Below are 13,565 nucleotides of genomic sequence, written 5' to 3'. Positions count from 1 at the left end.
TCAGGCTTTGGTTTAAGGAAATGTTGTGGCTTGGTTGATCTTTTATCCAGACCACTGAAACATTCTTCATATGGGCAAAAAAGGCTGTTTCCCTTTCTTTTTTTTTCTTTTTTTTTTTTTTAAAGATTTTATTTTTTATTTATTTGACAGAGAGAGACACAGCGAGAGAGGGAACACAAGCAGGGGGGTGGGGGAGGGAGAAGCAGGCTTCCTGCCGAGCAGGGAGCCCGATGTGGGACTCGATCCCAGGACCCTGGGATCATGACCTGAGCCGAAGGCAGACGCTTAACGACTGAGCCACCCAGGCGCCGCTGTTTCCCTTTCTTATCATTTGTGTGTTCACTGGAGTATTTTAAGATTTCCTTCATGGCTTTTTCCTTTGCATTCACAGCTTGGCTAATCGTTTGGTGCAAGAGGCCTAGACCTGGGTCTATCTCGACTTTTGAACAAGGCCTCCTGACTAAGCTTAATCATTTCTAGCTTTTGACTTAAAGTGAGAGACATGTGATTCTTCCTTTCACTGGAACACTTACAGGCCCGTGTAGGTTTGTTAATTGGCCTCATTTCAATATTGTTGTATCTCGGGAAATAAGGAGGCCCAGGAGAGGAAGATAGACAGGGGAAGAGAACACATAGGTGTGCATATTAAGTTTGCCATCTTACAGGGCTGCCACCCTAAAATTATAATAGTACCACCAAAGATCGCTGATAACCATAACAAGTAATGAAAAGTTTTGAAATATTGCAAGAATTACCAAAATGTGACACAGAAACACTAAATGAGCCAATGCAAATGCCAATACACTTGCTTGATACAGGGTTGCCACAAACCAAGTTGTAAAACAAAAACAAAAAACAGTCTATGCAAAGCACAGTAAAATGAGATATGCCTGTATCAGGTTATTTATCCCAGTCATCTTTATATTACTTACAAAAAGTTTACAATTAATGTTAAATAGTTTTGAGTTTGAAATTATGATTTTAACCAGGTAACTAATCGTCTGACTTACTGTACTATTAATTTTGTATTTGATGTCAGCTAAAATTTACATTTACAGTTTTCTATAAAATGTTACCATTTGTTCTAAATGTAATCTTTTATTATGGGACTATCAAGGTCACTGCAAACATGGGGCCTGACCTCATAGGTCTCTTCTAGAGAAAAAGCTCTAGGTGCTAAGCACCTCAGGACACCCTGCCATGTAAAGTAGAACCATAATCAATGCTCAGAGATACACAAGACACAAATCCAATCAGTGACGGACTCTGAAGAAATAATGGTGAAGTAGAAAAGAAAGGAGGGAAGCACGTTCCATGAAGAACACCTTCCTTTGCAACCACAAAGGCACCATGGTAAGAGGTACCAACAGAAGGCTGAAACGGGGGGAAAAAAAAGAGTAAATAACCCACCAAGCCACCTCCCTTCGTGAAGCACCAGACTGACAAGACCAGTGTAGCAAGAGAGACAGACTAGCTTAGAAGATCTCATTTCACAAAAGTGATGGGAGTCATCGTGTGGAGAATGAGGCAGCAGCTCAGTCCTCCAGATGAGACATGGTGGGGACAGGGGCCCTGTTGTAAGGATGGTGACACACACTCAAGGAGGGAGTTGGGAGGAACAGTCCCAAGGACCAATAATAGATGGGACATGGGGACTTTAAGGCAGAGAGATTTCTGGCTCAAGAACTGGGTGTATGGCGGTACTCTTCTGAGATAGGGTGGCCTGGACAGAGGATCACTGGGGGGAGGCAACTCTTGATTTGTGACACCTTGAATTTGAGTCTCCACCTATTAAAACTCCTCCCAGGAAGTATCCCTCCCTCAGCAAGTCAACTGTGTGTGGAACCTCGCCATGCTGTTTTGATACGCTGGCCTGTCAACTCCGATCCCTTTATTTTAAACTGGGCTCTTGAAGGAGCTGTAATGAATTTCGTGGCCCTGCCTAAAATAACAAGTTCATCCCCCAAATCACTGCTCTGTAAAATCAGACATAAAGGGCAATATTCAGAAATGGGCTTTTCAAAAGGCCAAAGTAATAGGGTGGCTCAACATAAAATAATGCCGTGGTGCCAGGATAAAAGGAAGGGGGGAAAACCACATAGTTAATAATCTGCGGAAGTTGTAAAGGCGAATTGCATGTGTCTATACTTGCCTTTGTAGTTTTGACTTTATTGCCACTGCTACAGGACCAACCTGAGTAATCTGGCAGCACTTTACAATCCTCTCCTTCCAAGCAAGGATTCATGTGACACCACCATTTCTGAATCACGATGGAAGCTGTAAGACAAAGGCCACATAATGTTTGTGATAGTTGCTTCCTCCAACTATGGACAACAAAGCTCATACGGATCAATATACTGACTTCAAAGATTGTTAGTAAGAACTATTTCACAGTAAGTAAATTTAAAGAATTATGCTTAGGTAAGAGTAAGATACCAAGCTTTGCAGCATGCCTGGATTTTTTTTTTTTCCAATGACCTTCGACGAGTTATTTAACTCCTCTTGGCCTCAATTTCTTCATCTGTAAATTGGGGATAATAATAGAAGCTCGCCACAGATGTCAAGAGGATAGAGCTAATCCATATCAAACTCTCTGCTAACCAGGGGCCAGGCACTAGGTTGTCAGAAAATGTTAGCTATTGCTGTGGTCATCATTTTGTAGGCTCCAATGGTGGACGCAAACCTGGCCAAGTTGTTACATTTGATGCTCTCTGTTGTCGGAGCACAACCCAAAACAGTCAGCATTTCCATCACAGAGTCATTCACCTCTCCATGCCGTTCCAGCAAGTGGTGAGTAACACCTTGAATTCAACAACCAGAAGCCAAGTGAAGGTGGAAGAGCGTGGCACTCCCTCACTTGCCCACATTCTAGACTCGCGATCTCACCTGTGAATGCCCTCTCCCCCTTATCCCATCATCTCTGCTGCCATCTGCCAATAAGATGAGGAAGCAGAAAATTCTCTGGGTTTGGAGGCAGATGAAGACACGTTAAGGAAACTCTATCAACTTGCCTGGGTATTCCCACAGAGTCAAAGGACAAAGGGATTGTGATTCAGTTTCTATGGTGAGCTCACAAATGGTATAGATCAGAGATCTGGGGCTGCGGGTAGGTGTGTAGGTTAAGGGGGGAGGGTCGTTGAGCCCTGTTTTTCTGTTGAAATAACAGCACTTTGGTTAAAAAAAAAAATACCCCAATGGATTTGATTCCATCTACCATTGCCTACCATTTCAAACAAGTCTTGAGAATTCCTAATAGCTATTTTTTCTGGAGGGTCAGGCACCCTGCTAAATGTATTTCCTGCATTTTGTAGAGGAGAGAAAACTGAGGCCCTTTGACAGAGGCATTCTAATGCTAGAGCCCCTTCTTCAACCCTTAAAGTCACACCCCTTCCTCACACCAGAGATCTGTAGGAGAAACAACTAGAGGTGTAGAGACAGTAACAAAAGCAGGGAACATAGCAAGCTCATGCATTAAAAACTCTGCTCCCGGGCACCTGGGTGGCTCAGTCGTTAAGCGTCTGCCTTCGGCTCAGGTCATGATCTCAGGGTCCTGGGATAGAGCCCCGCATCGGGCTCCTGGCTCCGCGGGAAGCCTGCTTCTCCCTCTCCCACTCCCCCTGCTTGTGTTCCCTCTCTCACTGTGTCTCTCTGTCAGAAAATAAATAAAAAATCTAAAAAAAATAAAATAAAAAATAAAAACTCTGCTCCTGTCAGGCCAATGCAATATGGCATGGTTAGGGCGCCGGAACATTTCATTATCAGCTGAAGTGGCTAGACATTTTGTCTACTCCCCATGAAAACCACCGTTCCTGATTCCGGCCAAATACTGTGCTTCTATCTGATAAACCAATCATACCTCAATGAGTTAGAACTGTGATCTAGAAGAACCATAAGCTATTTAAGTCAGAAGGTGCCAGCACTGAGGAGAAAGGAATATAGCTAAATGGGTTATTTATTTTGTCAGAGAGTGCCACTGAACTTGAGTGGATGGATGGAGACGGCTGGATGAAATCTGAGAAAGCCGTATCCTTTTCAGTCACTGATATTACAACAATCCCACCTCAACACTGCATGGAGCTTTGTTATTTTCAAGGCCCTTTTACATACTGTTCCTCTTTCAATTATCTCAACAACCTTCAGAAGCAGGAACAGGGGGCAGATGGCCAGAAATAAAAACGAGAGCTTTCCACAAAGTGAGTAAAATGAGGGAGGAGGTACTAGAATCAACTTCTTTTTCTGCATCTACAAGTCTTTCTGCTGTACCACAACTTATAATAATAGTTAGATTAACATATGCTACGTAGAGTTTGACCAGATTCAAAGTCCTTCATTATCTTCTGAATACCTTAGGCCAATCCCAAGTAGATATAAAGATAAATAAGACATGGTTCCCAACCCTCAATTTAAAATTCCATCTGCAGGACTGTGGAAGTTATATAAATGTTGACAGAGCTTAAGTTATATTTACACAGAGTTACAGCTGAATTTAAAATACTTTTTTTTTTTTATCTTTAAAACCGTTCCCTTAGGCAGATTCTCTGCCACTCAGCAGTGGGCACCTATGTACTCTTGACAGGGGCCAGGGCTACATGGAGGATTCCACAGAAGCCCAGGCAGCTGACAAGTGATCTGCCCCAGTGAAGGCACGCAGTGCATTGGGTCAGGGAGTGACCTACCTGGAAGCCAGGAGACCCAGTTGAGCAAGGTGGGTGGTCTGAGAAGCAACCTTCAACGGCTCTCAATGCCAACTCCAGATTAGACTGGATTCCCCAAGGGGTAGGGAGCCATGGAAAGTTTCTGAACAAGGGGGTGCAATAAGGCAGGGAAAACTGTGTGCCTGGGAAAGCTAGTCTGACAGGGGATAGTAAACAATTTGGGACAGAAAGGACTCTGAAGGAGACCACTTGAGGTATAAAGTGAGAAATCTGGGAATAAATTCCCTACAGAGGAAATCATCTGGTTCATTCTATGTCAACTTCACAGCAAAGAAATGCTAATACTTCCTCACTGGCCTCATGGGGTCCTAAGATCATTCTGATGCCAAATCTAGAAGAGGAGCTTGAGGGGAAAAAAAGATTCAGGCATTCATCACCAAAAACTATGCCAATTCTTAACTACAGAAAAATTAAAAGACTTTCACAGTATTTTGTTTAAGGCTTTCAATTTATTTAAACAAAAGAAGAAAGCATGTATGATCAAGCTCTTGCAGAATTATTTACCAGTTTTCTTTCATTTAACTGGAAAATATGGAGTGATTTTTCTGAAGACAGAATCACAATAGGTTCCTTAAAAGAGCAACCTATCTTGAAATTTAAAATATTTCTATTTGCCAAAAAAAAAAATCATTTTCATATTTGAGTGAAGAATACATTTAAGAGGGGCCCTCCAAGTGTTAGAGACGTACTTACTTAACAGCAAATGTTCTTTCAGAAAAGAAAGTCTTAATGAGCGCCACCCTAGTAGCCATAATAAAAGTTTCAAATTCCTTTATGCGTTAAAAACTGACTAAGGAACTCATAGCAAGGGTGAGAACCAACTGAGGGTTTCACCCACCAGTGAATAAGGTGATTAAAATGCCCAGAAGTTCCAGTGTTGAATGCCTACTGAGCTGGGCTTTGAGCTGAGACAAAGGATGCAGAAGTAGGATTTTATTAAAGTAACTCTTGAGAACATCTGCCCACTTAACTGAGCCTTGTCTCCATAGGAAAATAAGTTTGTAGGAGGTATCTATTTTATCCTGTTCAAAATACCGTAATATACTAGAGATGAGAAAGTGTCTTGTCACTTCTATTTTTAAAATAAAATTCTTTAGAAAGCCCCATGCCTCCCTTAGGAAAATACAAAACATCCCTATCTTCAAGCTGCCAACCTGTAATGAATTTCTAGTTTTATGCAGAAAGAAAGAAGAAAAAAAAAAACAGTGAAACTCTGGTTTTATGGTAGTGACTAGTGTTTTCTGTGATGTTGTTTTCTAGGTGAAAATGTAATGGGACCAATTAGCTATCTTGCTCTTGGTGCATTTTCTGTACTCTCTGTTGTATAAAATAGATGGAGATTTTTTTTCTATCCCTTGTCCCAATTAAACATTATTCCATGAAATAAAACACAAGATGTATTCATATAGCTATTTCTATAAACCCACCTTCGAGTAAGACCAACACCAGGCTCACTTCTCAGGAGTTGGTCTTTCATTTTTTTGACCTCGTTTCATTGCATTTACAGAGTTAAGGCTTTTCTAAAGAAAAGCGTATTTTTACACTGAAGGTACAGACCGAAAGATGAACACATCTTCCTAGAATATATACGGTCTTAAAAATGGAAACAATCACAAAAATATGCTCTGAGATTTTCAGATAATTTAGCTGATTTGCTCTTAACAGTGTTCTTTCAAGATTTTCTTTGCAAATTAACATTAAGCCATTTGTTAACTTTAAATAAAGATAGGCCAGGGGTGGGGGGAGGAAGGAGACCTGCTAATTTTTGTTATTTCAAGAAAAGAAGCCATTCCAACCTGACCCAGGTATCATGCAAAGAAGTAGTCCTGAGAACATGATTTTTTGTTAAAGGAACATTTTACTTGTTCACACACTTCACACATAACAAGGTATTGTTATTTCTACAGAGTACTGAGTGAGGCTGTGGATAAATAGGTACAGAATGATCTTTTGTAATTTAGGTTTGTCTTTTCCACAAAGTGTGAGCTCACACAAGTACAACCCTCCCCAGCCATGACCTGCCCGTAAGGCAGTTTCTTGACCTTAGCACTTTAGAGGCTGGGTAATTCTTGACTGTAGGAGTCTATCCTGCACCTTGTACCATAGTGACCAGCATCTTAAGCCTCTACCCTTTAGATGCCAGTAGCACCCTCTCCCCCAGTTTAACACCCCGAAGTGGTTCCAGACATTGTCAAATATCCCTAGGGTGGCCAAAATCACCCCTGGTTAAGAAACATTAATCGGGGTGCCTGGGGGGCTCAGTTGGTTAGGCGTCTGCCTTTGGCTCGGGTCATGATCTCAGGGTCCTGGGATCGAGCCCCGCATCGGGCTCCCTGCTCTGCGGGGAGCCGGCTTGTCCCTCTCTCTCCCCCTCTGTCCTCCCCCCCCCCTGTTCATTCTCCCTCTCTCTCAAATAAATAAATCTTTAAAAAAAATTAATCTACAGTCATGTACATTGGGATGTACTCAGCCCCGGATGAGAGGCTGAGCTAGTTCACCAGACCTCATAAACCTTAATACGTGGTAAACACAATGCCACCTCTATTCCTTCTCTTCCCTCCTGGAGCCTCCATTGTGGGCAAGCCTACAAGGCGAGAATGTGCATATTCTCTCTCTGAATCTCACTTTCTCTGGCTCAGTCTCACTGCTCTCTCTCCCACACACAAATCCTGGCTACTCCAGGGCTCACCCTGAAACCTATGCTGACAAACTACCTGACCTGGCAAATTCAGAGATCCCATTTTTCCTTTTCAGGAATCTTCGGGGATTGGATATGAACTTTGCTGATAGCACTTAATACCCTTTCTTACTGGTCTACTCTCCTTCATCCGCTATTCCTTGAATATAAATTCCCAGAACGCAGGAATTAATCCTACAATCTGAGTTGATGGAAAGTCTCTAAGAGCAAAGGCTCTGTCTACATCTCCAGCCTTGTCTTCGACCACTTCAGAGCCCGACAGAGACACTTATTCTCACGCTTGCCCCTACTCGTTAGTACATGCTTTACCACTTAGTTCCCTCCTGCCTGGTAAAACCAGACCCACTGCTTCTCATGGGACACCGTCTCTGACCGCTTCTCTGCTCTCTCTTCAAGTACCTTCATTATCTCGAGTTTGTTGCGGGAAAGCAAGACCTGAGTCTAATTAGCATCCTATCCCCCGGCATCTCGGACATGCCGGGCACAATGTGCTACATTAAAACTCCATGAACCGACGTATGCAAGGTGCATCCTTCCACCTCCCCCAGTGCTTTTGCAAAGTACACTTCTCTGTCATTCACCTGATCACCACGGGGAAAAGCCCTGAAAACCACTTGATCTTGCAAGTGGCACAGAGAACACACCCAGTCACACAGCTCTGTGAAACCCCATCTTGAAGACCGACTCCGTACCTCATCACACAGTCCATAAAAACCACATCAGTTGTCTGCAGTACGAATGGGAACTCTCGGCCTTCACTAAGTGATTTCTGACATCTCAGAACACAAATTCAGCCATCAGCCAAAGAAAACAAATAGCTTTAAAAAGCAGCTGCTTCCCATTCCTCAGCTTTTATCAGTCTTTTTTAAACCCAATGTTTAGAAAGCATTCACTCTAACAAAATAAATGAAGCTTCATCGTACTACGCATTTATCTCGTTTTATCATAAACCATTCAGCATTATCTCTACAGAGTGGTATTTTGATAAATGTGGAGAATACAGTTCCTTGTATATATACCAGTCAAAGATTCAAAAGGGAACGTGCTTACCAGCTACACAATTGTCTGTTGTAGGACCCAAGTAACCACAAGTTTAATCAAGTACTTCCCCACCCCTCCTCCCAAATCCCAAATGTGGAGTACAGCACATTTCCATAATACAGGAGGGCTTTATAAGTTAATTATATCCAAAAAATTGGAGGACAAAAACCAACTAATTATTTTCCCTTTTTAACTAATAAAAGCTATGATTTTATGGAAAAGCAATGAAAACACTAGATAAGTATCTCTGCTGTGGATTAGCAGAAACGCATAAGGATATTCCACTTTCTATGCCAACATTAATTAGTGCCCCGCTCCAATGTCTCCTCGCCTTTGTTTTAATTTAAATGTAAATCAAGTGAATGTTATATTTTAGATCCTCTCCACATTCTTATTGACAAATAAGATAAGAGGAACTTACCAGCAGAGACTAGGTCTTTCCACAAGCCAACTAGCAGCATGATACTGCATAATTATTATGGGATAAAGATTATTATGGGATAATGCTAAAAAGCCCTAATGGAAACATTCGGATAAGGAATAGAAGATCAAAGGGGATATGAAAACAGACATACATCCTAACTAGAGTCTAAACGACAACTTTCCACATCTCCTCTGACTTTGATCCAATAAACATTTATTGAACACCGACTGTTTGCCAGGCTCTGCTAGGTTCAGGGGATACAAATATTAAGATAGAATCACAAGCCTATCCTTCAGAGTTTGGGTATTCTCTGGCTACAAATGTAGTACTCATAAGTTACATAGGTACATAAAGCTGATCCTGCACCGTCCGACAGAGAAGCTTTTAGTCTTAAGTTCCCATTTATATTTAAATTCATACCCGGCACATCTCGAATGCTCACTAGTCACATGTGGTTAGTGGTTACCAATTATACTGGGCACATGGGCATCAACACATAGAGCTAAGGATATACAGAAAGAATATGTACATCATCACAGAACCTTCCACTGCACAGACTCGGCTCAGACACTAAATCATTGATCTCTATCACTTACTGATCCTATAACACTAAGGAAATCATTTAGTTAGCCTAGGAGTCTGTTATGACACAGACACAACTAAAATGTCCTTCAGTAAAGGAATGGCTAAACAAATTATAACCTATCCATACAATGGAATGTTATGGAGCAATTAAAAAAATAAACACAATAGGTCAGTATGTACTAGCACACAAAGATCTCCACAACTTAATATTGAGAGCTGGTTGGATTAAGAAATATACAATGTGATACCATTTAGGTAAAACACATTCATATTAAAATGTACCACATTTTCTAGAGACCTATCTTAAATACACAAATATACAAAAACAAATGGATTGACCAAACAGATACGCAGTTATTCTTACAGTGGTGCCCAAAGGGGATTTGGACCACATAATAAATGTATATAAAACAAGCTACTGGAGGACAAGGTATTAATATTTCCTTTACTAAGAGAAAGATAGTAAATTTAATTGCCACACCATCTATACTTTCCAGATGCTGATAAAAGTGCTCTGAGATAAATGTCTAAGGCTTTTTATATCTAAAGATTCTATGATGGATAGAGTAGAAAGTTTATAATTCCTAAGTTCTTAAGTTCTTGAAGGAGTTTAAAATCCACAGAGCAAGCAAACACAGTTGGTACCATGAATTTGAAAACAATCTGTGATTACTGAAAATGAATCAGTTCTCCCCTGTGCTCAAAGTCATTCATGCACTAGACAGTTGGGGTGGGGAGGGTGGGGAGAAATAAGAGACTCAGTTTCCATCCTTAAGCAACCTACAGACTAATGGGAAGGCACACATTCAGAAAGATCTTAAAACATAATGGCATACAGGTCATGAACTAGAAGTACAGGGAGATACAAGAGCATACAGCAGATATGGAAGGAAAATAGGAATCAAGTAGACAAAATATGTATTGTGGGGAAGACGGCAATGATTCAGGTAAAGGATATAGGTAGGAGTGTGGAGATCTAAAAGAACGTAAATGCCCCCACTTGGACGGGGGTAGTGTAGTTGAAAGAGGAGGGAGAGAGTTAAAACTATGCAAGGCTTCATAAGCCATGGTAAAGAACTTGGATTTTATTTTAAAGATGGTGGGAAGTCACTGAAGGGTGGTTTTAAATACGGCAATGATATGATGAGTTCTGCTTCTGTAGAAGGCTCAGGGGAGAGAATGGGAGACTGGAGTAGTAAGCTTGGCAGAATGTAATGTGAGCCCCTAGACTGCAGGTGATGGCAACACAGAGAATCTGAGACAGACCAAGGGGACAAAATAGGTGTGGTTTGGATTCAATTGACGGAGGAAATAAATATGCTCAGCTGTCCCAGCTGGAGAGATAGAACTTAGCAAATTTCTTTGCAATGTCTTTTTTTGGGACACCTGGATGGCTCAGTCAGTTAAGAGTCTGCCTTTGGCTCAGGTCATGATTCCCAGGGTCCTCAGATTGAGCCCCATTGGGCTCCCTGCTCAGCGGGGAGTCTGCTTCTCCCTTTGCTCCTCCCTCTGCTTGTGTGCACGCTCTCTCTCTCTCTCTGTGTCAAATAAATAAAATCTTTTTTAAAAAATGTCTTTTTTTTAAATGCTAAAAATCTTCATCTTTTTTTATAGATCCACAATCCTTTATCTGTGATCCCCAAATCCAAAAAGCTCTGAAAATGGACAGGACTTCTGTACGATGGCGGCAAAACCGGATTTAACATGAGCTTCTAATTCTTGCCCTATCCCATTCTGCAAGAATATTCTACATAGTTCATTGTAGAAATATTAGCATCTGTGACTATGGGGTACAACCAGAAAACACATTAGGTTTGTGAGGAAACAGTTGCTGTATGTACTATGCTACCTTTAAAAAATCTGAATTCAGCAATGCATTCGGCCCCTAGGGTTTCTGGGAGGAACTGTAGATGGTAAGTTGACCATATTCACTTTCCAGCTTTCACAGTGATACATACCACTAGTGATCATACAGACCATAAATTTGTGCCTGTGTTTGGTCAGGGAGGCGGGATATGGGTCAATTACTATTCTTGATTGTGTGATTCTGGAGTTAAGAATGCACAGGTTTATTCTAATAGCTGACCTTTAGACATGCATCAAATAAGACAGGAAGCATTCATGTTTAGGAAGTTTTCATGGCACTGTGGAGAAAGTGCTACAAGGCTTAACCTCATGTATCTCTGCCCCTGGGGACTGATAACTTGTTTCTAACAAGGTGTGTGCTACAAGACGCCAGAGGCATCAAAAGGAATCTATCCCAGCCCTCTACCTACAACCCATCAACATTCATTCATTTTTTTAAAAACCCATTGGCACAGTACTCTGCGAGGGGATTTGGAGACAACAAATAAATGACATGTGATCCCAAACTGTTCTCAGGGAAGTTGCTCCAAAGGAGATGTTTTATAAATGTTTGTTAAGATAGTAAACTAGAAATAAAGAGAATATCAGTCTGTAACATTAAAAATGAGGTGAGGAAAAATAAGCTGCTAATCGCTTTTGAGTTGAGAGCTTGAAATCAGGGAGAAAAGTGTATCTAGGGAAGCAAGTGCTTTGATGGATAAGATTTGGAAAGACAGCTGGGGAAGGAAAAAAAAAAAATCAAAGTATATCTTCCTGATTGTCTAGTAATAGAACTCTCCCATCAGGACCCCTTGAGAAATATCATTAATAACTTACCTTATGCACCAAGCAATGTGTGGAGTTACAATGATGTTCACTTTTGGAGCAACGCTAACCTGGAAGCAGCCTAGTTTTCTTTGAGTTGAAAAGACAGTAAAGCAAGGAGGTTGTTGGTGGTTTTACATACTTTTGCAAGAGTAGAGAAACTGACCAGAAAGGTCTTACCTTCAACGCAAGAAGGCTGAGCCCGCGTTGTGCCAGCAACCTGCCCTGGGAAGCAGGAGCACTTGACTGTTTGTGATCGCTCTTCTATGCGGTTCTTGTTACAGCACCTGTGGACAGCGACCACCTCACAGGTCCCTTGCTTGATTTGGTGGTGACCTGATGGATAAAACAGACCCAGTGCTGTCAGGAAAAAAATGAAGCTACAAAGTATGTGAATGATACCATGACCACATTTTCCAGCTTCCTGCACCATGCTTAAGAATCTTTGTAACTTTTTGTTTGGATGTCATTTCAAATATTTATAAAGGTGTCAAGAATAGTGCGAAAAATTCCTATAAACCTGTGGTAGACAGAAATTCAGCCCCCAGAACCTTCAACCCCCGGTATCACACCCATTATGTTACTTACATGGCAAAAGAGATTTTGCAGATATAATTTAAATCACTAACTGGGGGATTCCTGGGTGGCTTAGTCAGGTAAGCGTCTGCCTTCAGCTCAGGTCATGATCCCAGGTACCTGGGATCCAGCCCGGCATCAGGCTCCATGCTCAGCGGAGAATCTGCTTCTCCCTTTCTCTCCCTGCTTGTGCTTGCACACTCTCTCTCTCTCAAATAAATAAAATCTTTAAAAAATAAAATAAAAATAATTAAATTACTAACTGGTTGATCTTAAGAGAAGGAACTTGAGCTAATGTGCTCACATGAGCTCTTAAAATCAGAGAGAGAGAGAGCAGAAGGGGAAGTCAGATTGAAAACGTGAGAAGGACTCAAAGCATCACTGCTGGCTTAAAGATCTGGGGGTCAAAAGGCAAGGAAATGGTGACTTCAGTCCTACACCCACAAGGAACTGAGCCAACAAACTGAATACATGTGGAAGCAGATTCTTCCCCAGAGCTTCCATAAAGGAATGCAGGCCTGCTGATACCTTGATTTTAACCCAGAGGTCAGACTCTGAGCAGAGAATCCAGCTACACTGTGCCAGACTTCTGACCTACAGAAACAAGCCACTAAATTTGTGGTGATTTGTCACAGCAGCAATAACTAAGACCTTTTATCCAGATTCACTGTTGTTAACACGTGACCCTCTTTGTCTTGTCATTCACTCTCTTTCACATATCTTTCTGAGCCATTTGAGAGTAACTTGCAAACATGATACCCCCTGACCCTTCAGTAACACTTCAGTGGTTATTTCCTAAAAATAAAAACAGTCTCTTACATAATTATCAAAATCAGGACATTTCACACTGATACAA

The 13,565-nt window shown here is 41.4% G+C and overlaps 1 protein-coding gene across 1 annotated transcript; it reads right to left on the bottom strand.

Moving 5' to 3' along the window:
• Positions 1-1,984: 1,984 nt before the first annotated feature.
• LOC145715857 (chemokine-like protein TAFA-4) lies at positions 1,985-13,004 on the bottom strand. The gene is made up of 2 exons (XM_081810072.1): positions 12,314-13,004; positions 1,985-2,277 (listed from the first exon to the last, which is right to left on the bottom strand). The coding sequence occupies exons 1-2, from the start codon at positions 12,564-12,566 to the stop codon at positions 1,985-1,987; spliced, it is 546 nt and encodes a 181-aa protein (XP_081666198.1). The 5' UTR covers positions 12,567-13,004.
• Between the last annotated feature and the right edge of the window lie 561 nt (positions 13,005-13,565).

Source organism: Leptonychotes weddellii, unplaced genomic scaffold (genome assembly GCF_054177405.1).
Source record: "Leptonychotes weddellii isolate Sample4059 unplaced genomic scaffold, ASM5417740v2 HiC_scaffold_1783, whole genome shotgun sequence".
Classification (NCBI taxonomy): domain Eukaryota; kingdom Metazoa; phylum Chordata; class Mammalia; order Carnivora; family Phocidae; genus Leptonychotes; species Leptonychotes weddellii.
The sequence above is the reverse complement of the archived record's forward strand: the minus strand, read 5'-3'. Positions and strand labels throughout refer to the sequence as shown.

What these genes read in the sequence shown, in the direction of transcription:
- LOC145715857 (XM_081810072.1), bottom strand. Translation starts at nt 12,566, where the DNA reads ATGGTGCAGGAAGCTGGAAAATGTGGTCATGGTATCATTCACATACTT. An exon ending in TCAGCCTTCTTGCGTTGAAG is followed by an intron (nt 2,278 to 12,313) that starts GTAAGACCTTTC and finishes TTTGTCTTACAG; the next exon opens with CTTCCATCGTGATTCAGAAA.